General features: G+C 52.4%; 14 protein-coding genes across 14 annotated transcripts; 8 read left to right on the top strand and 6 right to left on the bottom strand.

Moving 5' to 3' along the window:
* Nucleotides 1-20: 20 nt before the first annotated feature.
* MRPL11 (mitochondrial 54S ribosomal protein uL10m MRPL11) lies at nucleotides 21-719 on the bottom strand (the record flags this gene model as incomplete). The annotated part of the gene is made up of 1 exon (XM_076684653.1): nucleotides 21-719. The coding sequence occupies one exon, from the start codon at nucleotides 717-719 to the stop codon at nucleotides 21-23; it is 699 nt and encodes a 232-aa protein (XP_076541163.1).
* Nucleotides 720-863: 144 nt separating this feature from the next.
* Nucleotides 864-3,800, top strand: ISM1 (isoleucine--tRNA ligase ISM1; the record flags this gene model as incomplete). Its single annotated transcript, XM_076684652.1, has 1 exon — nucleotides 864-3,800. One exon carries the CDS (start codon nucleotides 864-866, stop codon nucleotides 3,798-3,800), a length of 2,937 nt encoding a protein of 978 aa, XP_076541162.1.
* Nucleotides 3,801-4,476: 676 nt separating this feature from the next.
* PHO91 (Pho91p) lies at nucleotides 4,477-6,837 on the bottom strand (the record flags this gene model as incomplete). The annotated part of the gene is made up of 1 exon (XM_076684651.1): nucleotides 4,477-6,837. One exon carries the CDS (start codon nucleotides 6,835-6,837, stop codon nucleotides 4,477-4,479), a length of 2,361 nt encoding a protein of 786 aa, XP_076541161.1.
* Nucleotides 6,838-7,332: 495 nt separating this feature from the next.
* On the top strand, nucleotides 7,333-7,764 carry TRVA0_017S01882 (uncharacterized protein; the record flags this gene model as incomplete). The annotated part of the gene is made up of 1 exon (XM_076684650.1): nucleotides 7,333-7,764. One exon carries the CDS (start codon nucleotides 7,333-7,335, stop codon nucleotides 7,762-7,764), a length of 432 nt encoding a protein of 143 aa, XP_076541160.1.
* A 278-nt stretch (nucleotides 7,765-8,042) lies between these two features.
* Nucleotides 8,043-11,557, top strand: TPS3 (trehalose 6-phosphate synthase/phosphatase complex subunit; the record flags this gene model as incomplete). Its single annotated transcript, XM_076684649.1, has 2 exons — nucleotides 8,043-8,065; nucleotides 8,539-11,557. The coding sequence occupies 2 exons, from the start codon at nucleotides 8,043-8,045 to the stop codon at nucleotides 11,555-11,557; spliced, it is 3,042 nt and encodes a 1,013-aa protein (XP_076541159.1).
* A 1,104-nt stretch (nucleotides 11,558-12,661) lies between these two features.
* TRVA0_017S01838 (uncharacterized protein) lies at nucleotides 12,662-13,273 on the top strand (the record flags this gene model as incomplete). The annotated part of the gene is made up of 1 exon (XM_076684648.1): nucleotides 12,662-13,273. The coding sequence occupies one exon, from the start codon at nucleotides 12,662-12,664 to the stop codon at nucleotides 13,271-13,273; it is 612 nt and encodes a 203-aa protein (XP_076541158.1).
* A 1,556-nt stretch (nucleotides 13,274-14,829) lies between these two features.
* CTK3 (Ctk3p) lies at nucleotides 14,830-15,468 on the bottom strand (the record flags this gene model as incomplete). The annotated part of the gene is made up of 1 exon (XM_076684647.1): nucleotides 14,830-15,468. The coding sequence occupies one exon, from the start codon at nucleotides 15,466-15,468 to the stop codon at nucleotides 14,830-14,832; it is 639 nt and encodes a 212-aa protein (XP_076541157.1).
* Nucleotides 15,469-16,127: 659 nt separating this feature from the next.
* On the top strand, nucleotides 16,128-16,592 carry TIF11 (translation initiation complex factor eIF1A; the record flags this gene model as incomplete). The annotated part of the gene is made up of 1 exon (XM_076684646.1): nucleotides 16,128-16,592. One exon carries the CDS (start codon nucleotides 16,128-16,130, stop codon nucleotides 16,590-16,592), a length of 465 nt encoding a protein of 154 aa, XP_076541156.1.
* Nucleotides 16,593-17,003: 411 nt separating this feature from the next.
* Nucleotides 17,004-17,798, top strand: SLX1 (endonuclease; the record flags this gene model as incomplete). The annotated part of the gene is made up of 1 exon (XM_076684645.1): nucleotides 17,004-17,798. The coding sequence occupies one exon, from the start codon at nucleotides 17,004-17,006 to the stop codon at nucleotides 17,796-17,798; it is 795 nt and encodes a 264-aa protein (XP_076541155.1).
* A 356-nt stretch (nucleotides 17,799-18,154) lies between these two features.
* TRVA0_017S01750 (uncharacterized protein) lies at nucleotides 18,155-19,291 on the bottom strand (the record flags this gene model as incomplete). The annotated part of the gene is made up of 1 exon (XM_076684644.1): nucleotides 18,155-19,291. The coding sequence occupies one exon, from the start codon at nucleotides 19,289-19,291 to the stop codon at nucleotides 18,155-18,157; it is 1,137 nt and encodes a 378-aa protein (XP_076541154.1).
* Nucleotides 19,292-19,946: 655 nt separating this feature from the next.
* On the bottom strand, nucleotides 19,947-22,685 carry ROT2 (glucan 1,3-alpha-glucosidase ROT2; the record flags this gene model as incomplete). The annotated part of the gene is made up of 1 exon (XM_076684643.1): nucleotides 19,947-22,685. One exon carries the CDS (start codon nucleotides 22,683-22,685, stop codon nucleotides 19,947-19,949), a length of 2,739 nt encoding a protein of 912 aa, XP_076541153.1.
* A 132-nt stretch (nucleotides 22,686-22,817) lies between these two features.
* Nucleotides 22,818-23,702, top strand: TSC10 (3-dehydrosphinganine reductase; the record flags this gene model as incomplete). Its single annotated transcript, XM_076684642.1, has 1 exon — nucleotides 22,818-23,702. One exon carries the CDS (start codon nucleotides 22,818-22,820, stop codon nucleotides 23,700-23,702), a length of 885 nt encoding a protein of 294 aa, XP_076541152.1.
* A 372-nt stretch (nucleotides 23,703-24,074) lies between these two features.
* On the bottom strand, nucleotides 24,075-24,402 carry TRVA0_017S01684 (MICOS complex subunit Mic12 family protein; the record flags this gene model as incomplete). Its single annotated transcript, XM_076684641.1, has 2 exons — nucleotides 24,075-24,328; nucleotides 24,375-24,402. The coding sequence occupies 2 exons, from the start codon at nucleotides 24,400-24,402 to the stop codon at nucleotides 24,075-24,077; spliced, it is 282 nt and encodes a 93-aa protein (XP_076541151.1).
* A 150-nt stretch (nucleotides 24,403-24,552) lies between these two features.
* On the top strand, nucleotides 24,553-25,173 carry MRPL8 (mitochondrial 54S ribosomal protein bL17m MRPL8; the record flags this gene model as incomplete). Its single annotated transcript, XM_076684640.1, has 1 exon — nucleotides 24,553-25,173. The coding sequence occupies one exon, from the start codon at nucleotides 24,553-24,555 to the stop codon at nucleotides 25,171-25,173; it is 621 nt and encodes a 206-aa protein (XP_076541150.1).
* Nucleotides 25,174-25,227: the final 54 nt, after the last annotated feature.

The raw sequence follows: 25,227 nt of genomic DNA, 5'->3' as shown, positions 1-25,227 counted from the left end.
AAAGTGCGAATAGATATATATTAGTCGGATTTCGATTCCGGGTCGAGCTGCTTGCGGTGCTCGTCCATTGTCAGGTAGAGCATGTTGGTGGATGCTTGCAGAGTCTGGACAAGGCCGGCGCCGCCCAGGATAGAAAGTACACCGGCGAGCTCTGCACGGACCTGCTCCAGCGAAGGCAGGGTCTTGAAGTGGTCAATGTCGGCTCGCGAAAGCACGGACTTGTCAACTTGGCCGCCCAACAGGATCAGCCGCTCGTTAGTCTTGTCAATGATCTTGACCACGTCCTCGACAGCCTTCGGGGTCAGCTCTGGGAATGAAATCACCGCAGTAGGACCGTAGAACAGCTTAGAGAGCGGATGCTCGGGCCGGCCCTTGGAGCTCTTCTGGGCCTCAAACGACGCTGGGTCCTCATGCTCAATGCCTCTCAGCGCAACCTTGACCAGATTGGACCGGGTAACGGTCAACTTTCCGCCGGCCTTGCTGATCTGGGCCCTCAGGGTCGCATTCTCAGCCTTGAGCAGAGTGTTATTGTGGCACACCAGCACGATGGGGCTCTTCTTGAGGAGGCTGGCGTACCTGTCAACGAGGTAAGTCTTCCGCGTCGCCGCGCCCTTGACGGTGTTCCGCACAGCCTGGACAGCTGGTTCTGCCGAGGCGGTCGCCTGGACCGTCGAGTAGAGTCGCGTGAATTGCGAGGCAATGCGCAGCGTCTTGAACATGCTGTGTGGTCGAAGTTTTCCAAATGTCGAGGCTTGAAATTTTCGCTTGGGACCGGGTTACAGCCGCACGGTGAAAAATCCACCTTAAACTACCGGGAGCCTCTCGTTAAGTGATCTCGAATCTCGAAGGAAGGGTAAGCCGGAATGCTTCGATCGAGACTGGTATGTGTGGCGGGTCGCGTAAGGTACTCGACCGATATATACAAGAAGTATGGCGAGACGCTGGCGCTTCCCAGTACCCCATACAACACAAAGCCCCCCAGCGCAGCTGAGGCTTCACACCTCATTGACCGCACGGGAGAGCAGCTCTACCGATGGCAGAGCGCCAGCCTGCCAAAGGAAAAGACTGTTGTGTTCCATGATGGTCCACCGTATGCGAATGGAGCACTCCATACGGGCCACGCCATGAATAAGGTGCTCAAGGACATTGTCAATCGTTACAACGTCGTTCGAGGAAACCGTGTCGAGTACCGTCCCGGGTGGGACTGTCATGGCTTGCCAATTGAGATGGAGACGATGAAGAAAGTTAAGCGGGCCGACTTGGAGAAGCTGAGTATGGAAAAGCGGAGAGCTATGTGCCGCGAGACTGCACTCCGGATGGCCTCGAACCAGCTCAAGGAGTTCAAAGGGTTTGGCGTTATGGCCGACTGGGGGCACATTTATCAGACGCTGACTCCAGACTATGTTGTTCGCCAGTTGGAGGTGTTCAAGCGGATGATGGAGAAGGGCTTGATCAATCGGAAAAATCGCCCTGTGTACTGGTCTGTCGAGTCTGGCACCGCTCTGGCCGAGTCTGAGCTCGAATACGGCGAGAAGACTTCAACAGCCATTACCCTAAAATACAAGCTTCGACATGGTGGACAGGTTGATGCAATTCGTAGAAAGGCCGGGCTTACAGAGAACCAGGAATTGTACATAGCTATCTGGACAACCACCCCTTGGACTCTGCCGGCTAATTTGGCTATCGCCGTTCACGAAGACATTGAGTATGCTGTTGTGCGCACGGATGCCCACGGGCATGTTATTGTAGCTGTTAACCGTGCTGCTGAGGTCGCCAAGAACAGCGACGGCACCCCCGGCGAGATTGTGACCACCCTGCTCGGGTCTGATCTCGTAGGGTCCAAGTATACGAGCCTGCTGACCAAAGACGAGTCCCAGGAGTTCCCCATTTTGTCTGGTACCCACGTCACCAGCGCCAGTGGTACTGGGTTGGTCCACAGTGCTCCGGGTCACGGTATGGAGGACTACCTCATGTGCCAGACGGCTGGGATTGAGACGTTCAGTCCCGTTAACGATCGGGGCCAGTACACTCAGCAGGTGCACCCGGCATTTGGCGAGCTGGTAGGCCAGGATGCTCGGAAAGAGGGCCAGTTGGGGGTCATCGCCATGGCTCAGCGCAACAATGCAGTCATGGAACTCGACGATAAATATGTGCACAGCGTTCCGTTCGACTGGCGAAGCAAGACGCCTGTTCTCGTGCGGTCAACGCCCCAGTTTTTTGCCAACATTAGCAGCATCAAAGAGAAGGCGTTGGCCTCGCTGGACGAAGTCGAGTTCGTGCCCAAGATTGGAAAGAACCGACTCGAGGCGTTCACCAAGTCTCGCACTGAATGGTGCATTTCGCGACAGCGAGTGTGGGGAGTACCCATCCCGGCGCTCTTCCACCGAGAGACTGGAGAGCTTTTGATGAATAGCGAAACCGTAGACCACATTATTGGCGTTATCGCCCAGTCGAAGGACGACGGGCTGTCGCGGTGGTTCCGCCTTGAGGAAGACATCTCCGACTGGCTCCCCGAGAAGTACAAGCCAGAAGCATCCAATTACGTCAAAAGTTACGAGACCATGGATGTGTGGTTCGACAGTGGCTCGAGCTGGACCATGCTGGCCGACCCGCCGCTGCGGCCAGATGCAACCCACCTTGCTGACTACTATCTCGAAGGCAGCGACCAGCACCGGGGATGGTTCCAGTCGTCGCTTCTGACCAAGATTGCCAGCTCTGAGGACACCAAGGCGCCGTTTAAGCGAGTAATAACCCACGGATTCGTGCTCGACCAGCACGGACGGAAGATGTCCAAGTCGCTGAAGAACGTCGTCCTGCCTAGCGACATTATGAACGAGCCCAAGAATGCCAAGGGCAAGGACAAGCTTGGAGTTGACGGATTGCGGCTGTGGCTTGCCCAGGCGGACTTCACTGCCGACGTGTCGCTGACGCCAACGTCGCTTGTTCAGCTTGCTGCGGCGCTAAAGAAGGTTCGTCTCACCTTCAAGTTCTTGCTTGGTAACATGAGCGGGTACGACGGTGCGCCAGTCGCTTACTCTGATCTCTACTCGCCGACCGACCGCAAGGCGTTGCATGATCTGTATGTTGTCGAGTCGCAGATCCGAGAAGCGTACGACTCGTTCCAGTTCAACCGGGTTGTCCAGTACCTCCAGAACCACATGAATAGCAATCTCTCTGCATTGTACTTTGACATTGTCAAGGACCGAGTTTATGCCGATAAGGCAGACGGGTTGTCACGGCGTTCTGTGCAGTACGTGTTTTCACAGATCATGTCAGTTTACCTGGCAATCCTGTCTCCGCTGACTCCACTGCTGACCCAGCAGGTGTGGGATCATAGTCCGCGATACATTACGGGTGCGTCGACTACTCCAGCCGAGGCGGGATGGCCGGTTCTACCTGAGGAGTGGAAGAACACTATTGTTGACTCGGAGTTCAACACTGTCAGCGCCATTCGGGACAGCGTTTTGCTTGCTATGGAGGCGGGACGAACGGCGAAGAACGTGCGATCGAGTCTCAGCTCTACGGTGCACATTGAGACTAGCAATGGCGATGTGCTGGCTCTTCTCGAGAGCTACAAGGACCATCTTCCGGCCATTTTCATCACTTCTCACGTTGACATTAATGATAAGGACATTGTCAATGGTCAACATGCATGGAGATATACCGAAAAGTGTGAGGATCTGGGGGTCACGGTAACGGTATTACCTCCTCGAGCGGACAAGTGCCCGCGGTGCTGGCAATTCACTGCTCCGGAGCCAGAGTCGCTCTGCCAGCGATGCGACGACGTTCTCCGTGCATAATTAGATTTTCTAAATCCTGTAAATAGCTTGTAAATATCAGTCTACCATATCCTATTAGTACTGCGATGTAGCAGCGTGTGTTCGAGGGCCAGCCCTCGAGCTCCCGTAGTTGGGGGTTCTACCTCCAAACCCCCGGCCGCAGCATGTTCTCTGGGGTCTACTCACTCCCTCAATGGGGGTGCCACTAGGTCAATGCAGCGGTAGTTACGTTTTCTCGCCACCATTAACACCATGTAATAACAGTGTATTCGAGGGCCAGCTCTCGAGCTCCCGTAGTTGCCTTTGCCCCCAAACCCCCATGTTCTCTGGGGTCACTCCCATAGTAGGGGGCTGTACAATTCAATGGATTACTCAGTAGTTTATATCTCTCTCCGCCAGTAGTACTACATATTGGGCGGCTGACTGCACATCCTGGAGGTTCCGCATCATAAAGATCCTGAAGGACCACATCCCGGAGCGTCACTAAACATCCTGGAGGAGTATATCAGAATCACTAAAATTCTGGTGGATCGTGTAGATTATCCAAATTTTGTACTGTATACCGGTTTTATCTCTCTACATTTTATATAAATATCCTGGAATCTCCATCTCCAGACTCTATCTCAATATGGTATACCCATATGTGGTATACTTGCACTAATATCCGAGTTATTCACCCATTAAGGAATGGTGACGATCAAAATCCGGCCAGGGTCATAAAGAAATAGCCAATGGTGATGACGACAAAGTAAACCAAAAACGAAGCTAGCACACCCCTTTTAATAAACGTCCCCACCGTAAGATACGTATTGCCCAGATTATCAGTCATGCAAATGGCAGTAACATTGGGGAACCCAGAGGTCGGCAGACCCATGGCGCCAGATGCCAGCAGGGCACTAGCCATGACAAACAGCTCGGGACGCGGGTTCGGCAGATTCTTACCAACAGACTCGACGAGGGGCAGAATAATAAGCGCAGCCACCGTGTGGGACACAAAGGTAGCCACCACCAACATGAGGAAGCCAAAAATAAGCAGCACCTGGTAGGTACCCATCCCTTCTACGCCGTGAGTGATGGTCGCGGCGATCGTGTGTAGCAGCCCCGAAGAGGACACTGCCTTGCCGAGGGCGATACCACCCATAGCGAGGGCAATGATAGTCCACAGGAAGTTGTTAAAGTCCTCGGCTGTGAGAACGCCGGTACCAAAGAACAGTACAATGGGGATGAGTGCCGAAACGCCCATCTCACCGAGACTGCCTTCGAGCTGGTGCGAGAAGATCCACAGAACAATTGTTACGGTCGTCGTGGCAATAATGAACCACTGGGTGCCAGTGAGCTTGTCAGAGATGGGGTGAACGTGTCCCACAGTCGTAGTCTGTCTCGACATGGGGAAACTCATCACCAGCAAAATCCAAATGAGAAGAAGCGAGACTAGGGAAACGGGAATAGCCACCAGGAACCACTGGCCCCACGACGGCTGCGGATGCATGTTCTCGAGAGCAATGATATTCTGCGGACTAGCGATGGGGGACATCATACCGCCTACGTTGCTAGCCAACGCAATGCCAAACACAATGGCCTTGGCGAATTCAGAGCCATCGGGAAGAGTTCTCAGAAGCGACTGGGCAATGGAATAGCACAGCACTGGAGCAGCCACGTTGCTGATCCACATACTCAGGAAAGCAGCCACGAACATGAGGTTAAGCAACACGATGCGCGGGTTCGTACCGGACCGGCTGAGAATAGCGGTGGCCAGACGCTTGGCCAGGTCGTATTTTGAAAGAGCCGCAGCGAGCGTGAACCCGCCGAGCAGCAGCATAATGACCGAGGACCACATAGTCGAGAAAATGAACTTGGACGCCTCTTCGCTCGACATACGAGTCCCATCGCCATCCAGGGGAATACGAAGCGTTACAATGAGGAATGGGATGAGCAGCGAGGTGACGAAGAGCGGCATGGCCTCGGTCGCCCACAGGAGAGACGCCGTGACTACGACGGACAGACAGTGACTCTGCGCAAGGGATTCAAACACAGGGAACGACACAAGACTCAAAAATATGATGAATATACCAAGGAGTTTGAGACAGGTGCCGGAAAAGAGCCACGCAGGCACCTGATACTTGCCTATACGCAGGTATTCCGGCTGCTCAGTAACAACGGTAGCGCCTCCGGCAACGCCAGCGGCCCCCTTTTGAGGCACGACAGCCTGGGTGCGTCGTTCCATGCCAATCATGTCCCTCCATACTGTGTTTCGCTCCCAGACGACGTGCTCCCGCAGGTGGAGGCGCAATTGCTGGTTGGCGTCTTTGAGATTGCCGCCGGTAGCCACTTTGGCGTAGAACTCGACGGCCTCTTCAATTCTGCGGTCAAGCGTGTGCTGCGTCGAGAGAGTGAAAGCGTAGGCCTTGGGAACAGCCAGGAACCGCTCTGCTAGGTCGCTGTTCAGCGTTTTACGGTACTTCTTGAGCGCCTTGGTGAATCCTGTTTGGTTGAGCTCGGCGAAGGATTTGAGTTCCGAAAGGGACACGTAGATCTGGATGGCTCGGCGCTTGAGGGTGATCTCGTAGTCCGAGATGTCTTCATAAGCGTCGGTCGAGTGCCGCAACAGGCTGAAAGCGCCCTCAGAGTTGCTTCGTTGGCGCCTCTGGGGCAGTTCGCCGGAGCTCGAGGACCGCCTTCGTGGGCGGTCATCGTCATAGTAGCGCTGGGGCTCGTGATTCAGGCCGTTGAGCAGTGCCAGGTCGTCGAGGGCATTGGCCCTCTGCAGCTCGTAACCTCGCTCGTCCGAAAGCAGGTCATCGAGCTGCTTATAGAGCCGGGCTTCTGTCTCTGCGTAGAAAGAGTCTACCTTCTGAACTTCGGCGTTGATGGCCCGAGCAAAGATAGCATCTGCGTCGGTTTCAATGAGAGCCTCCGACTCAGTCTCGCCCTGTCGCTGCTCGAGTTCGAGCTGCTGCTTCTCGAGCTGGTATATGAGCTTCTTGAGCCCAGCATAGTCGATGTACTTGGAGATCCAGTCGGGGACCGCGTTGAATTGCAGCGAGTGGTTGAACTTCATCTCTACGAACGCGAGAAACGAGGAATACTGGGGTTCCCGAAGAGACTTGTCGAACGAGGTAAGCTCAACGGACTCGCTGAGAGGCTGATTCTTTCTGGATCGCACTTTGCACGAATCACGCCTCCTCTGCTGGCGATATTGTTTCCCACAGGCTTCCGGTATGCAATCTGTGGTCGTCTCACAGCTGTGGGCGGTGCGTGGTGGAATGATAGGGTGTCAGGGATCGAGATGGCGCGGCTGACGACAAGCAAATCTGTCGAATACGTACCCGGCGACACACTAAACCTGCTACACTATGGTAATATCTATAGTGAAGCTACAACTCTACTAGACGAGAGAAAGTAGAATATACATTATGAGTTTGAATTAAATTTCTTCCCTGGCCGTCGTTTGGCTGGAATCTAGCTAGACTCTGTATAATATGGTACCTAGTAGCTACGCGGACTATACGCCTATGGAACGCATGAGACGGCGTGCATTGGATCACAGACTAATATGCTTTCTATCTACGGACTCCTATTGGTTCTCTCTCTCTCTCTCTTTCCGCGTAGCGGAGCCCCAGAGGGTTTGGGGGGACTGGTCCCCCAAGAGCTACCTACAGCGGGTGGACTGTGGCCCTCCTGCCCGGGGGTACCGGTCAACAATGGCTCAAACTCAGCCCATCAGAAGCGTTTCTTCGCTACCAAGAGAGCTGTGGTTGCCACGCCCGGGTTTTGTCGCGCCTTCCTTTGTGGGCATTGCTTTGTCTTAGCGCGGTGGTTGCCTCACCACTCCCATTTCCGGGGCCGCTTCACACCTGGCCGCAGCCTAAAAAGACGCCCGTTGCAGTGCTTGGCTGGGTGGCTTTCTTTGCTTCCAATTGTTGCCCAATTTGCTTGTCCTTATATCCCTAGAGCTGGTGTGCTTACCCACTGGACATTGTTTTAACCTTACTATATATATATATTCGGTCTATTTCGTTTTGCTGAATAGCTTAGCTATATATTTTTGTCCCGTTTAACCGTGTGAAACAAGCGGATAGATTGAACGGATTGCGCTGTGGTGAGGCTGTATTCGTTGTTCACCCAACTTAATCTCGCGTGGAGTTCGATCGTTATCGATAGTCTAGTACGCCTTGTTATACTGCCGTACAAGCATCCTCTCAAGGATTTGGAGAACGAAAAGTGATATTTTGGAGAAGGAAAAAGTGATATTTTTTGGGCAAGATGACTGTTATCGTAGCATCTTTGTAAGTATTAAATGGTCCGTGTTTTTTTGTTGACTGTTGGTACTAACAGGCGAATCCTATCGAAAAAATCACCCATCAATCGTCATCATGTCCTTTGATCTGAATGTGGACCGTTGATTGCTCTTCCGGAAACACTGATAAGTGCTCCGGGGCATTGATAAGCCTCTCGGGCCATTGATAAACCATTACCGGACCATTGATTAGTCTGTTGGATCAATGATTAGTCTGCTGGGCTATTTTTTGATCTATTAGACTTGACTGTTGGATTATTATGGACTATGGAGCCATTGATCATAGGCCAGTAGCCTAAAGCCATTGAGCTTGGTATTCATGATTCACGATCCGGTCTATATCTTAAGATCTATGGTTAACGAGTTATGGTAGATGGTCCATCGCCTGTGATCTATGAATGGTCTGATCTATTGGACATGAGATGATGAGTTGATGGTGATTTGATAGGAAGAAAATTGTAGATTCCTGCCACATACCGTGACGTTCAACATTGAAACAGGCAGCGAGCCAGAGACCCCGCGTGCCACCGAGGCCAGCGAATTCGATGAGAGCCCCATAGCAACGCCAATTGCCATCACGGAACTCTCCGAACGGCTGAAACGACAGACCGAGAGTCTGCCGGACTTGACCTCCATCCCCGACATCATCTCCTCGCTCGCCAAGTCGCGCCTTTCCGGGACTCTCACCAGCACCCAAAACTCGCCAGTCGTGGGGTCCCCCAACAACGACGGGTTCTTCTTCCACCCACGCGGAGCCCCCTCATCCTTAAGCCGAGGGTCGACTTCACCCGGGTCGAGCCCGCCACGAATTTCCTCCTTTGCAGCTGCTGCAGCTGCCGCAGCCGCCGCCGCGTCTAGTGGTGCAGGGGCCAAGTTCGCGTTCCAGCCGCAGTCGCGCAAAGAGTCACCAGCCCCGTCTAGCTCCATTGTCGACTCGAAGAAGCGATCAAACCTGGCTCCGCTCCTCAGTAAGCCTGGAGTGCCAGCTTCTTCCACGACTGGAACAGTAGTCTCCGTAGACGGGCGTCCGCTGCCGCAGAAAGTAATCCGTCGCCTCTCCTCGGAAACACGGCTCCTCAACGAGGCAACATGGAACATAGAACCGCAATTCAGCGGTAATGGCGGCCTGCGCAATGCTATCCGACGTTCTCAGGAGGAGGGTCGCATTGGAGAAGTCATGTGGATTGGAACGCTCGGCATGTCGACTGATGCACTCACGGACGACACGAAATCGGCCATTGAGGACGAGTTGTCCTCGGAATACAACAATCTGCCTGTCTACGTGAGCGATGTGACTTACGACGGCCATTACAACCACTACTGCAAGGAGATCCTCTGGCCGACCCTGCACTACCAGGTCCCTGATGACCCCAAGTCGAAAGCCTTTGAAGATCACTCGTGGGGTCACTACAAGCGGCTCAATCAGGCGGTCGCCGACCGCATTGTCCAAGTGTACAAGCCAGGAGACGTAATCTGGATCAACGACTACCACCTGCTGCTTGTGAGCAACATGGTGCGGAAGAAGCTGCCCCACGCAAAGATTGGGTTCTTCCTCCACGTCGCATTCCCGTCGAGCGAAGTGTTCCGGTGCCTGGCATGGCGAAAGGAGCTGCTCGAAGGCATGCTGGGTGCTAATTGCATCGGGTTCCAGATCCCCGAGTACTCAAGACACTTCCTCCAAACATGTAACCGTATCTTGTCGGTAGACACTACGCCATCTGGAATCCGGGATGAAGGCAAGTTTGTGTCTGTCGTCAGCGTAGCGATTGGCATTGACCCGACGAGCCTCAAAAGCGAGTTGGCCAGTGAGGAAGTACAGCAATGGCGCCAGATGATCCGCGAACGATGGCCCTATGATAAGAAGCTAATTGTCGCGCGAGATAAGCTTGACCACATCCGCGGCGTCAAACAGAAGCTCCAGGCATATGAGGAGTTCCTCAGGACGCATCCGGAGTGGATCGACCGCTGTGTGCTCATCCAGGTGTGCCTGACGAACGTTGCGGATGCCGAGCTCGAGCGAGAGGTGTCTACTACTGTCGATCGCATCAACTCGATGCGCAGCAACCTCGCGGCCAGCCAGCCTATAGTGTTCCTCAAGCAGGACATTGACTTTGAGCAGTACATTGCGCTGTTGGCTGAGGCCAATGCATTTGCTGTGACGTCGCTGCGTGAGGGCATGAATCTCACCTGTCATGAGTTTATTTATTGTAATGACCCGTCTCTGCACAGCCCGCTCATTTTATCCGAGTTCACGGGGTCTGCTTCTGTGCTGGGCAACGAGGCGATCCTCGTCAACCCGTGGGACAAACGAGAGATGGCCGAGGCCTTTTATACTGCCGTCACGATGGAGCAGGAGGAGCGCGATGAGCGCCATGCCGAGCTGTACCAGTACGTGACGAGCCATACATGCTCCGAGTGGGTTGAGATATTCCACCGGTACGTCGACAGCGCGTGGGAGACCGATCGCCAGCGTAAAATCAACAGTCTGCACCGTCTTGAGCTATCCAAGCTGCGGTCGCAGTACCACCGGCTGCCACGGCTCGTCAATGCCGCAGCTCATGGGGCTCACGAGGCTCGTGCGGGTCATGTCTCAGCCGCACCAACCACCAAAAAGGCCAAGCGGCTCTTCCTGCTCAATCTCGACAGCACGGGTAACGAAGGGCCGACATCCGCTAGCGGCAGCACTTTGTCGAGCACTCTTCCGCGGTCGAGTTCTACAGCTTCCCTGTCGTCGACGATTGTAGCGGGTCCGTTCCGCCAGGCGACGCCGCCGACGTACATTTCTCCGCAGCGCCAGATCTCGGTGCTGTCCGAGCTGGTGTCGGACCCTGAGAACATTGTGTACATGATCAGCAGCGACTCGCGGTACTCCATGGAGCGCAAGTTCCGCCAAGTGGGCAACATTGGTCTTATTGCCGAGAACGGCGCGTTCCTGCGACTCCATGGGTCGACGAGTTGGCAGTCCTTTGTCGACCCCGGCGTGACGCGCGAATGGCACGACGCCGTCAAGCCCATGATCAGCGATATTGCCGAGCGTCTCCCTGGGTCGTGGGTCCAAGTCAACGATTCCAGTGTCCATCTCAATGTCAGCCATGTGTTCTCCGAGCAGGACCCGGAACGGGCGAGCATAGTCATTGGCGAGTGCATCAACCACATCAACGATGCATTCGCCGCGTACCACGTCAGAGCGCGGCTCATTGATGAGGAGAAGGTGGTTATTGAGGACTCGTCTCAGACCCTGTTGTTGCGCGCTGCTGAGGCCGCCTACGCCCAGGCCAATTCTGACACGAGTGCCGTTGGGTTCCTGCTGGTTGCGCTGGGCCAGTCTGAGCTTGAGGACTGTCTGTTTGAGTGGGCCAACAAGCTGGGCAGTGCGTATACGGTCTCGCTGGGTTTCCAGGGCACTCTGGCGCGCTGGGCCGTGGAGGGAGTCAACGCTCTTCTCAACGCTTTGTTGACGGCATCCAGAACTCGGATTTAAAAGCCCAGCCGTTCACACACACAGCCCATTTCGTTATAACAGGCTTTTATTCCTCATCATCACACAGCCCATTCGTTCTCACCGCAGACCAGACACGTTCAATTGCTTACAACAAGTACGCTGTACATATATACAAAGTAGTTGATATAAAATGCAGATGCACAACTCCACAATTGGCTTGTATTCAAAAATGCCTATAAACTACATGCATTCTCTATACAGTACAGTTGCGTAATAGAAGATGATCTCTATACAGTATAATTGCATAATTACGAGATGATCTCTGGTCCAGGGTAACCATAGGGCGGATGGGCAGTGCTGGATGCCCTCGCCCTGACGCCCAGCTCTAAAGTGTTCAGTCTGAAATTAAGCACCTGTCATTCCCTGATTTCGCAGAACCTCATCGAACCCGTAAACCACCGATATTTGCGTCATCGATATGGATAGGGTTATGGTCCCGGCTATGCGCGGTTCAGGGCCAGGAGGGGGGTTACTCGGGCAACCGCAGACCGATTTGTGGAGAGAACCGTGCGCGCGCGCCCAGGGAGGGCCAAGGAGGGGGGACAAGGGCTTACCCAAGAATTGCGCGCGGCTGAGCGGATCGCCGAGACGTCGATGAGTGGAGCAACTCACCATTCACTGAAGGAGGAGGGGGCGAAGAGGAGGAGAAACTCCGACTTAGTCAGGATGGGGAGCTGTGTTTGAACGAGAGGGACTCTGTTTCACGGGCTCGTGGGCGATAAGGTGATAAGCTTGAAGGGAGATATATAAGAGGAAGCACCCGGGCGGTAGGGGGGGAGAAAGTCTCCCCATTTCAACGGATTTCAACGGAAGAGGCTAGTGTTAACGTTTCAAACTGAGTTGAAGAGAAATCACCTTACCATTCCATTCCCAACGAGTAGGTCGCCTACCGTCGAACCTTTTTTAGTTAAACTTTGTGCGGAGAGTTACCAGGGAGGCGCGGTTGCTGTTTATCTGTTCAAACTGTACAAAAAAAAGGACTGGCTGGACCGTTCTTTTATAAACAGTAATATAGCAGGCTTAATCCATTGACAAGTGGGTTATAGTGCAAAGGTGGTCAGTCTGACAAAAAAAAAGTCACCAATGCACAACGAAGTGACACCAAGACATACCCCAGAACCCGGGACGAATTACATTCCGAATCCACGATACTTTGACCTGTCTCACGAATCTGCCGGGGGCTTGGACACTGATATAAATAAAGTGCCCCGGACCGTATCGTGGGACAACGCTACTACTACTAAGAGTTTTGAGGGAGAGATGAAAATACCCAAGCCGTATTATGCTCAACCGTTTACATCGGGTCCTCAGCATGCAATGAGGACTCTATCAATGGGGGCGCTTGATCGCCCCAAGTTTGCCATGCGCAGGTTCTCTGAGAGCGTGGTTCCGGATGAAACTAGAGCCGGCGTGCTGCCGCGACACCACTACCGACGGCAAAGTGTGGCCATTAAGTTTCGGCCTAGTAACTTGAAATTGCGAGAGATGCAGGTCGTTGATTGTAGTAGTGGTACCAATGACAGTTGCCTGTCTGGCAGCCAGATAGACGTGAAGCGGAAGGAGCGAGATGACAAGCTACTGGATGGTCCTGAGAAGGATACGAAATACCCGCGCATCAACGAAGCCTGGAAGGAGATTAACAAGCCTCCTTCGCCAATTGCAGAGGCCATTCTCAAAGGGGACATTTGTTTTTAGCTCCTCTTTTTTTTTGCTCCTGTTTTGATAGTGGCATACGACTTTTTATGTTGCTCCTGTTTTGATACTGACAAACGACTTTAGTGTAACGACCGGTGATGAGTTTTGGATATCGATTTATTCGATTGTGATGTACCCGCATTATTATTTATTTTATTTATTTTATTTATGCTAGCATGATTCTGGTTTATAGGATCGAAAATTTACTATTTTCATTAACTCTATCGCTCATTCTACCTTCATTGGTGCTAGTATACCTTGGCATCTTTTTAAGATACTCTGGGGGGTTATTGATATTCTCCTCTATCTTCCAGGTTTAAACTGATACTGTCCAGGCTTACTAACATCCTCCGTATCTTCGAGGGTTACTAGCATCGTATCTTCCAGGGCTACTGATATTCAAAGTTACTGATATCCTCCGTATCTTCGAGCCTATCTTCGAGGGCTACTGATATTCAGGGTTAAACTGATATCCTCCAGGCTTACTATAATCGGAATCCCACGTACCATCAAATACATGTACCAGTCAAATAGAGTACTGTAGGGGGTAAAACTGTTGCAATGATTGGCAATGGCAATCCACGAATACGGCAGTCGACCCTGCAGCTCATAGTACAGTGCTATAACCCTTATCAGCACGTAGTGTCCAAGGCAGATCTCAGAGGCTGTTAGACACTACCCCACAAAATACCAATATGTCGTAACAATGACGACAGCTCGATGACACCCGCATTGACCCAAGCCATTGGTAAATTTCAATCCGTCTCGCAGTACAAAGCCTCACACATTCTCTCGACCTCTAGAACTCTTGGTGAAATTTTTTTTCCATTGCCCTTTTAACATTACAAGTATAGGCTAAGTACCATTGCGATGCGATATAGTAGTGAGGAGACATGAATCGGGCGGGCGTTTCAGTTAAACGGGAGGGGGTTTTCAATCGATTAGGAATCTAACCTGTCTTATTTCCCCCTACGTAACTCGAAGACCTATAACGCTGTCGCCCTGTGATCATATCCCGAAGATCCTTCGGCTACATAGGTGCCGAGACCACGGGTGGCTCAGGCGTGGCTCGTATATGAACTACTCACCTGCTCCAGACCCCACATTAGTGAGATTGATAATGCGGTCTTGGAGAGCCGCGACCGTTGGGAGCCGTTGGTGTTTTCTAGCTTGGAGGGGTCATGAAGTACAAGCTTTTAGAGTGCGAAGCCCAAGTACCATCATGGTAGATTAAGATTGCTTCGAGGCCTCTCCTGTCGACAAAGCACGCCTTTTGTTATCTGACGAGGTCTCTTTTTTTGTTATACGACACCGTTCGAAGGTACCATTGTTACTGGGGTAGGTCTCCCATTGGTTAGTGATAACTTCTAGTATGGAGGGTGATAGTCCAGAATGGAGGAAGATAACGTCCAGAATAGACGGTGATAACGTCCAAAAAAGACGGTGATAACGTCCAGAATAGACGGTGATAACGTCCAAAATAGACGGTGATCACTTCCTGGGTGAAGAGAAGGATAACGCTTGTAGATGATTACAATAAATAAGTCATTGGGCTGTTAATGGGCCTTTGGCAGGGCAATGGAGTTTTGCACAATCTCGTTATCCTCCTTCATCTGCTCGTAGTCAAGCTCAGTCAGACCGGCCTGGTCATCAGGCTTGGCCCACAGCGCTTCAAACTCACTGAACATGCCCTTCTTATAGTCAATGGCCCATATGCTCTCTTTGGGCCGCTTGCTTCTCTCCCGGTCCTCATTCATGCGCTTCATAATCTCGTCATTGCTCATGGGAGCCACTGGCACGCTTCGGTAGTCACGTGCTTTAACAGACGCCAGAACCTCGTCGACAACCTTCTCCTCAAGCAGCCCCGTATTGCGTATGCTTTCGAGCACCTCGAGCATCTGGAATTGATTGAGCTTGCCGTTTGAATCGGGCGGGGCAATGAGCTCAGATATCCTCATCAGGTCTCGATTCAACCACATACAGTAACGCTGCTTGGTAGGGCCTTCACCCTTTGTCAACAGCACTGTACAGAGGTGCTCTATGAGATATGCAATGTTCATCCTCACGTTCACCGAGCTGGTCTCGAGCTCTTCAAGGATACAGGAATACAAGTCTTCTTGCAGTTCTTCTCGTTTGAGCATAAACTGCACAGCAGAGTCGTTCCCTGCTACCGAAGCATTCAGCTTCTGAAGCATACTTGTAAACTGCAGTCTGGCTTCAAATGGATCCATCACCGCTTTTTTTATCACTCTATCTGGTACTTGTAGCTGGGTTTTAATAGTGTACTATCGATGGTGATTGAAATTTCACGTGGGGCCCGCGCGACGGTTTATGTCGGACGACTTATCGCTAATTTGTTGAAGAACTATCGCAGCTAGCAGCTACTTAGCAACCAGTATTAGTTCAAGATATAATAAGTACATCATTACTGAGCAAATGATTGTTGCTTTAAGGTAAATTGTCCACTCTAATGGTTTCAACCCTTGCTATACCATAATTTGGCCCATAGTGTTGGCGGCGATCAGCCGCGCAATATGCGGCTTGTGCATCTTTGCCACGCGCGAGCAGAGACTAATTCACCATCTTTATCTGTAAAAACTAGTAACTGCACTAGATAATGCCTTAGGCACACAATGCAATTGCCGTAAAATGCATTATCCTTCTGAAGCTCCAGCCAGTCTGTTTATTTATAATTATCAAATGGCATCACCACCTTTCTACAGCGCTAGCTCGATTTAACGAAGTGAGATGAATTAACGAGGTCGCGTGGCGCGCGAGCTGAACACTGGCAGGGTCACTTTAAAAAGTTTTTCCTGCGACACAGCATCTACTGCAAAGTAAACCAAACAAAAAAATGCCCAAGAATAAGGGAAAAGGTGGCAAGAACCGAAGAAGAGGCAAGAGCGACAACGTCGGCTTCAAGCGAGAGCTCACCCTGAAGGAGGAGGGCCAGGAGTACGCCCAGGTCTCCAAGATGCTCGGTAACGGCCGAATAGACGTGCAGTGCTTTGACGGCGTCAAGCGAATGGGTCACATTCGAGGCAAGATGCGAAAGAAGGTGTGGATCACCCAGGGTGACATCATCCTCGTGTCGCTGAGAGACTTCCAGGACGACCAGGCCGATGTTATTCTCAAGTACCACCCAGACGAGGCCCGTGCTCTCAAGGCCCAGGGTGAGCTGCCAGACTCGGCCCGAATCAACGAGGCCGATCCGTTCGGCCAAGGCTCTGACGAGGAGTGCAACTTTGAGTTTGATAACGATGAGGAGGATGAAGAAGAGCAGGCTGAGACTGAGAAGATTAACATTGACGACATTTAATGAACGAAAACACCCGCCGCCCCTTTGGCCTATTTTATATTATATACTTTTTTTTGTCCGCATGTAATGCCCAAAATACTACACTTTATTAACTTGTTATTTAATCTTTCTCGTTTACGGTAGTTCCATATTTTTCATCTCCGATCCGACTTAGATCGTTCATTCATTTCATTTTTTAAGCGAGCTTTACCAAGTAAGCCCGAGGGATGGGGCGGGTTAAAGTCCCCTGTGACTTTTATTGCTGTTATTTGCTACAGTCACTATCGCGACCCAAGAGTTTCTATATTGGATCGACTCCAGACCCACTAAGAGTAAGGAATATTCCCTTTTCTGAGCTTAAGTGGAGTGCTAATAGATGAGTAGCGACTTAGACAGCACAATGGTGAACTACCGCAGGGTGCTTTCAAGACCATGATCAAGGGTAAGCGACCATGGAAAATGATATGCGTGGTGAGCGGATTCCACAGCAGAGTGAGTGCGCTGCAGTTTGAACATGCGTGGCAGCACCCGCATCACACCCGCTTCCTGGCCTCTACAAAACGAGTCGTTGAGAAAATTCGGCAACTCTATGGCAGCCTGCACCGGTACCTGGGTGTGTTGCGACAGCTCACTGCGTGTGATGCGTTTAGGGAGAACCCTGCCTTGGCGGTGTACCTCGTAGACCGGGGCGCTGCAGAATGCTGGTCACGCAATCAATACAAAGTCGATACTCCAGTAGAGGTGGTCTATGATGTGTCTGAACAAATCGAAGCCGCCATTCCAGTTGAACCAAGCCTTGAAGTCGAGAATGAAGGCGTCGAACTTGATACAGATGAGTCCAAAACCACTTTGGGAAAATCAAAGTCGCGAAAAGGATCAGAAAAAGTGACAATTGGCAATGGATTACTAATGGAGGTGCTCAAATCCATTCGAGAAGGTCCTCCATCAAAGTCGTTTTATTATGAAAAGTCTCTGCATTTGGTAAACGGCCTTTCCAACGAACTCCATGGAGTTTGCCCTGTGTGCTTCCACATCGACCGTCTGGAAGCTTTTGTTAAGTCCAGCCCATCTATAGGTATGGCATCTACTACCAATTGCATCAAGTGTGATAGCTCAATCAAGTGGAGTGTAATTTCTCGAAATGCTTGCATGGTGCAGGAGGCGGGCCGCCTTGGCCGTGATGACAGCCGCACCGCTACAGAACCTACCCCTGAATTGAAACAATGAACTCGATCGATGCCCCCCTGGCACACATCCACCTTTTTTTTTTTTTTTATCTCTCTGCCACCCATACGAATATCCTACACATACGCGAACCAGTGTTGCAAAAGTCAAATCGCGAATTCTACCCCTCCAGTTTGATCGGCGTACGCTTCAAAGTCTACAAACGATCCTGTCGAACAGATCAATAACGATTGACATACCAATACAATAATGAATCGCCATATTCCAAAGGACCCGGTAAAGGTATCCTATTGCTGACGATAAAAAAAAGGGGGGCCACAAGGAGATTCATCTCTACGAAGATTTCATTGTCTGTGAGAAATTTGTTCATTCTTAAATCGTTCTCCCGCCCCATTTTATCAATGATTGAGCAGCCTGTCCCGGCTCTCGTAATCCTCTTCGTCAAGCGAATCATCTTCATCTAGCCGGGTAAGCCCCAGAGTCTCCTCGTACCCATGACCATCCAGTCTCGCGTCCTGATGTCGGTGGTTTTCCCGCCTGGTGAAAGAAGCACGATGCATTTGGATGGATCGTCGCGTCTGTAGGCCCGCTACAGTATTGTCCATCGGCATACCCTCCAAAGCATGGGTCGGAAGCAGCGAATCATCCTTGCTTATGTTGAGCAAGTACACACCACTGAAAATGATAAGGAACCCAAGAATGAGCGAAATGGTGTTGACCGCCGCAGTCGTGTTAAAGCCCTTGAACAAAATGAACGACGCGCACAGGGTAGCCGTCGTAAACGTGACGTAGTACAATGGATTGACAATGTTGGTGTCAAACTGGTCCAGCGCCTTGTTGAAGTAGTTCATCTGCGTTACAATGCACAACCCAACCACAATGGCAAACACATAGGTCGACGGGTGGGTGAACTGGTTGTTCCCGGCAAAAGTCAGCTTGACAGCAATGCCAAAGCCCTTAATCGACATGACCGAAACCGAGCCGACAAAAGAGCAAATGGAAATGTACACCATGGGGTTCTTCCGCCCGTACACCGGAGCAACCTTGTAAATCATAACGAGTGAGAAAACAGCCACAGCAGTGCAGTAGAACAGAAACCCAGGCTGCAGTGCGTAGTTGAGGATCTCGTCCACCGTCTGAATGTCTTTATCTGGCGGAGCATGCAATACAATGATGACGGACCCCATGAGGCAGATGGCGCAGCCCATCTTGCCGAGGATGCCTAGTTTTTCCTTAAGGAATACGGCCGCCAGCACGGCGCCAATGATGACCGAGAGAGCGCCCAGTGGGGTCACTAGAATGGCCGGCGCAAATGTGTACGCCGCAAAGTTGGCAATCTCGCCAATCGCCATCGTCAGCATGCCAGCCCACCACACCGGGTTTTTCAGGTACTCGTATCCATCTCCCTGAAACCCGTGCTTATCTGAGGCCGACATAAGGCCCTTCTTGGTGATGATGAAGGACGTGCCAATGGCTAGCGAGCTGGAAATGGCCAGCCCTAGCCCTATATACTTGTCTTCCAGCAGGTCTACCATATTATATGTACTTTTTATTTTCTCGGGTGCCCTTTTTTTCTTCCCTTTATATGTTCATTCTCTAGCGACTTTGAGGCGGGTCGCTTTATTCCAGGCCTTTGCTGTGAAAAATGCCTATGCAAACAACACACGTTGTTCTTAAAATGCGAAAACACCGCCCTAAGCACACACCCTCCCAGCGTCGTACCCCTGCCGCTTCCACCCCTGGTTTTTTCTTTCGATACAGCCTTGCATCACGTGATACGTGTCAAAAAAAAAGGCCGCCATTTATTCTCCTTTTGCTACTCGATTAACGGTCTGTAGCTAGTTTGGAATGTGAAGAGCTAATTTCGTTCTGTAATACTAGTCCGGGGTTGTTGTCGTGCGGCGCACGCCGCGTGAGCCGCATTGGAACCATATACCTCCGCGAAGCGGAGCCTCAGGGGGGTTTGGGGGGGACCAGTACACTCCGCTACTTCAGTTAGCTTGGGGGCCAGCCCCCAAACCCCCGTAACTCCGCTTCGCGGAGATCTTGCAGTACTGGGATGACCAGGGAGGACAGTTGGTAGCAACAATCTCTCCGCGTAGCGGAGCCCCAGGGGGGTTTGGGGGGACTGGTCCCCCCAATTTGCAATACAGAAGTAAAAAATGCCAATTGAAGAATATGTATATTATTCTATATAGTCAAAGACCAATTCTGGCCGATGATCATTCGTGGGTTTCGAACAACCTTGTTGTCGAGCACAGCAGCGTCCCATGACTTAGGGCCCTGTGTAACAGTAGCAGACTTAGTAATGAGCTTCTTGCCGACAATGATGACCCGCTCAATTGGGATCTGGGCAAATGGAGCACTGCTGTCGCCGGAGACAGTAGACTTGAGGATCTTGCCGTCGAACTCAAACTCAACAAGAATATACTTGCCAGACTGGTACTCGTAGCTGACACCATCATCAACATAGAGCTTGCCCTTGGCAGTGCCATCTTTAGAGACCGCGACCACCAGAGTGTACGGATCGTTCTTCATCAGCTCTGCAGACCGCCGGAAGCGGTCCCGCCGCACGTGGATGTGGCCGCCTCGCATAAACATTGGAATCTTCTCCAACGGCGCAGACACCTTGTGGGAGCCCTCGCCAGAGATCGGAGCATAGGTATCATAGTCGTAGTAGATCTCGTTGTCAGGGAGATACACGTCAACAGAAGTAGCGCCCTCCTTGGTGACTGGTTTAACCAGAATAGCACCGTCTCCGACGAAGAACTGGTTTTCAATGGCGTAGACCTTCTCGTTCTGTGGTGTAATGTAGTAAGTGGGCTTGATGACTGGAGAAAGGTTCTGGGACGCCTCATAGAAAGCAGTGTACAGCGTAGGCAACAGTCGGTATCGCAGTCTAATCGCGTCTCGCGCAGTCGTGTTGTACGGAGCGTCAGCGACGTATGGTTCACGTCGCTTAGAGTCAATGTGGGCGTGCGCCCTGAAGAAGGGGTAGAAGGCGCCGGCCTGGTACCACCGCGTCAGCAGCTCTGGAGTTGGGTCGCCAAAGAAACCTCCAATGTCAGCACCACTGTATGGCATGCCGGCGATGTTGCTGGTAAGCAGCATTGGCAGCGACTCCTCGAGGAATTCCCATGTGGCCTGGTTATCGCCGCTCCACATGGCGCCATGTCGCTGCGAACCGGCAAAGTACGATCTGGTTAGAACGAACGGGCGCTGGGTATGGTCGTACCGCTCATTTAGCGCATCGACGGTCGCCCCAACGACGAGCATTCCGTGGATATTGTGGATGTCTCGGTGCTCCCATCCGCCGTGGTGGATATTGCTCTTCGGGAAGGTCGTCTCTGGGCCATCAAACACAGACGGCTCGTTCATGTCGTTCCAGATATGCATATTGTCTGCACCGCCGCCAAAGGAGTGCTTCTTCGAGAACAGCTCGGCCCAGTACTTTCGAGCCCCCGGGTTGAATGGGTCGATCCAGACGGACTCTCCCGGCCAGCAGTGGCCGTAGAACAGCTCGCCCTTGGAGTTCTTGGCGGCCAGTAGCTTGTTCTGGAGCGTCTTGACAACGTCGTAGTTATCGGCAACCTTGATGTGCGGGTCGATAATGGGCACCAGCTTACGCTTCGTCTTGTCGAGGGCGCCCATCATGGCTACGTGATCGGGGAACAGGTCCTGGTTCCAGGTGAAGTACTTCTTCTGTTCTGTGTACTCAACGTCCAGCCAGATAACATCGTACGGCATTCCATAGTAATCGAAATTAGAGTCGATCTCTAGTACATCCTCCTGTGAATTGTAGTTCCATCGGCACTGGTGGTAGCCAATAGCGAAGGTCTGGGGCAGCATAGAATTGCCAGTCACAGCACCGTACTGGCGGTTAATCTCTTCCGGGGTATCGCCAAGAAACACAAACACGTCCAGCAACCCGTTCTCCGACATCCAATGGGTCGTAGTCGCATCCTTGGCCTTGTCGATGTCAATGTAAGTATCAGCAGCATTGGCCCAGAACACGCCCGCAGAGGCACCCTTCTTCTGCGCCTGCATAAACGGAATCGACCCGTACATAGGCAGTGGGCTGCTAGTCTCGTACTCAAAAATGTCTACATTGAAAAGCCGGTAGGGATCAGTATGGTCGCCCTTGTTCTTTCCTTTAGTGCCCCGGAGAGCCATGCTGTCGGCGTGCTCTGGGATGCCGTAAACGTGCTTATACCCCGAAAAGCCAATATCCAGAGCAATCGACTCGGGGCCTCGCGTCTTCTTATCTTTGAAGTTGTCAAACTCGTCCTCCCACAAGCCTTCTTCGAGTTCAAACGGTCCTACGTGGTCTTTAACCCCATCGCCCTCAATTGGCCTGTAATGCTCGTAATTCAATAATCCTTTGCCATTGAGCACAACCTGCTGCTCACCGCCTCGGGAGAAGGTGATTCTGAGTGGATTGAGCTCGAGTTCGACCTCGTTAGAGCCGCCGTAAGAGACCTTGATATGGTTCTTCGACTGGCTAAACGTGAACGGAGCTTTCTTCAATGGACCAATCAACGCATGTTCGGTCACATTGTATCGCAGTTTCGTCACTGACTCGTCTCCAAACACCTCAATGTCTCCGTCCATGCGCTTCTTCTCGTCAATGGAGACCCGCACCCCGCCGCTTTCAAGCACAGAAAGCGTCAGCGGAAGCTCAATCTCGAGGTTATTAACAGTCTTGATCACTGTACCCCGGATAACACCCGCGGATTCGTCGATTTCAGGCTCCTTCAGAGCATACGGCGAGTTCCAGTCGCTCGCCGCGCCTACTACTTGCTCAGCATAGTGCCGATTCCTCTTGCAAAACGGGTTCTGGTCGCATTTCCTGAACAAGTGCGGTTTAACACCCAGCACAGGCTGGATCAGCACGTACAGTGAAATCACCAGCAGCACCAGTCGGTTCATGCTCGCCAATTTAGTCGTGTGCAGGTTCCACCGTGTAACGATCTTGAACCGCGCCCATCACCACACACAACCCCGATATGGTGCGACACACTACCAAAACCCGAAACGGTGCGATAACAGGGGGTTTAAAAAATGCCCAGTAAATTCGAAGTCAGGAACAGATTAACGGTCATTTCCGGCGGGTCCCAGGGCCTGGGTGCCTCGCTTGCTAAACAGATCGTGCTGGGGGGCGGCGATGTGGTAATTGTGTCGCGGACCGAGTCCAAGCTCAAGGCTGTGGTTGAAGAGCTCACGGCGATGAAGGTCTCCGAGTCGCAGCGGATTTCATACATCGCAGCCGACGTGACAGACGCGACTAAATGTCGCGAAGTGTTTGAAGAGACTGGCGTGCCAGACAATGTCATATGCTGTGCGGGCCAGGCTGTGCCAGGCCTCCTCAAGGACTTTGACAGCGAGACGCTGGAAAAGCACATCAAGTCGGTCTACTTCACAGCGATGCACTTCTCACACGCCGGGTTCAAGGCAATGGTGGCCAGCGGCGACTTTGAACGGGCGCGGAACATTGTCTACTGCTCGTCGGTGCTGGCGGTCTTCTCGTTCATCGGGTACGGATCGTATGGCCCGGGAAAGGCCGCCATCCGCGCATTGGCAGACATTATGCGCCAGGAGTGTCTTCCCTACAACATCTCGGTTGCCAACATTCTGCCTGGCAACATGGCGACGGAAGGGTTTGAGCAGGAGGAGCTGACGAAGCCGGAGATCACGCGGAAGATCGAGGGGCCCTCTTCGCCGCGGGACCCGGATGAGATTGCCGTTGAGGTCATGGCGGAGCTCAGGCGAGGGAAGCAAATGATCTTTACTGATTTCATTGGCTGGTTCTTGAGCGGCATGATGCTGGGCGCAAGCCCGCGCAACAACGGCTTCGTCCAGACCTTCTTTGCCATCATCCTCGCCATCTTCTCCCCCATCTGGAAGATGATCATCGACCGCGATATCAAGAACTACTTCGCCAAGTGATCCCTCCGCATATTCCTATACTATTACGTACTTGGGGGGACCAGTCCCCCCAACCCCCCCTGGGGGCTCCGCTTCGCGGAGATATAGCTGAATCTACAATCCCTCCGCGAAGCGAAGCTACGGGGCTTTGGGGGGGGGCCAAGTCAACTGAAGCTATGGAGTGTTCATGGGGGGACAAGTCCCCCCAACCCCCTCTGGAGCTCCGCTTCGCGGAGATATAGCCGAATATACAGGCCCTCCGCGAAGCGGAGCTACGGGGGTTTGGGGGCTGGCCCCCAAGTCAACTGAAGCTACGGAGTGTTCATCCCCCGAAACCCCCCTGGGGCTTCGCGGAGAGAGCTATGGGGACTACAAGTGCCAATGAAAGTTAATTTACTCAGATTCGTAGCCCAGCTTTCTATACACCCATCCAACAGACGTGGTAATCTCGTCGTTCCACAGATCCTTCATAGTCTCGCTAATGCTGTCCCGTCGGGAGAACTCAATAACCCGCGGGTCGAACGGCTTGGGCTTGCCCAGGTTCTCAATGGTCTCCGACGACTCGTGCAGCGACTTGGCGACTCGAGTGCTGTTCTTCCGCATCTCAAGCGCAGTGAGGTATGCAATGCTCGAGGTCGTAATGACGCCTGTTCCAGTTAGTCTCCCTTACACCACCACCGATAGAAAACGTACCCCCGATGAACCCAGCTGTTCGAATCATTTGGCTGTGGGATGATGTTATTGGCCGGTCGTCCCGTCTAACAGATTCTTGTGATGGGAGTGTTCCGGTGCGGCTGTGCGTTGGGCGAAAAAAATTGAAAATTTCACTTTCCACGAGCCGGTCGCCATCATCACCAGTGCATAAAACACAATGACGCTAACGAGGAAACTGGGACGAACCCCGGCGCACAGACGGTCGCTTCTGCGGAACCTGGTCACCGACCTGTTTGAGTACGAGTCGATCACCACGACCCACGGCAAGGCGAAGGAGGCCCAGGCCTCTGCGGAATGGCTCATCACCCTGGCGAAGCATCGATCCCCGAACCTCGAGGCCGCCAAGGCCCGAGCTAACGACATGATCTTCCGGCCCTCGACAACCCTGCCAAAGCTGTTCGACGACCTGGCAAAGCGGTACAAGGACCGGACTGGTGGCTACACGCGAGTGCTCAAGCTGGAAGCGCGACAGGGCGACAACGCTCCACAGTCGATACTGGAGCTCGTCGGGGGGCCCCGGGACATGCGATTTTCCATGACTGCGCGAGTGGTGGCCCGTCTCGAGGAGCAGGGCCAGCCAATTGACATGATGACCCAGAAGAACATTGATAGCATTTTGAAGTACAAGACCGAGGACCAGTTCCGGGCAGAGGTCGCCAAGATGAAGGAGCATTTCCACAAGTCTGCCAAGCTGCTGGAGAACGCGCCGCCACAGCGCCCGAAGAAGCAGAAGGCGCCGGTGCGACTGGTCGAAAACCCGTTGACCAAGCAAGCGTAACTAGAGAGATTCCTGTACATATATTTAATGACCCTTTTGATCTGCAGCTCTGAG

The sequence above is a fragment of the Trichomonascus vanleenenianus genome, assembly GCF_965637985.1.
Source record: "Trichomonascus vanleenenianus strain CLIB 3782 genome assembly, contig: TRVA0_017S, whole genome shotgun sequence".
Classification (NCBI taxonomy): domain Eukaryota; kingdom Fungi; phylum Ascomycota; class Dipodascomycetes; order Dipodascales; family Trichomonascaceae; genus Blastobotrys; species Blastobotrys vanleenenianus.
The sequence above is the reverse complement of the archived record's forward strand: the minus strand, read 5'-3'. Positions and strand labels throughout refer to the sequence as shown.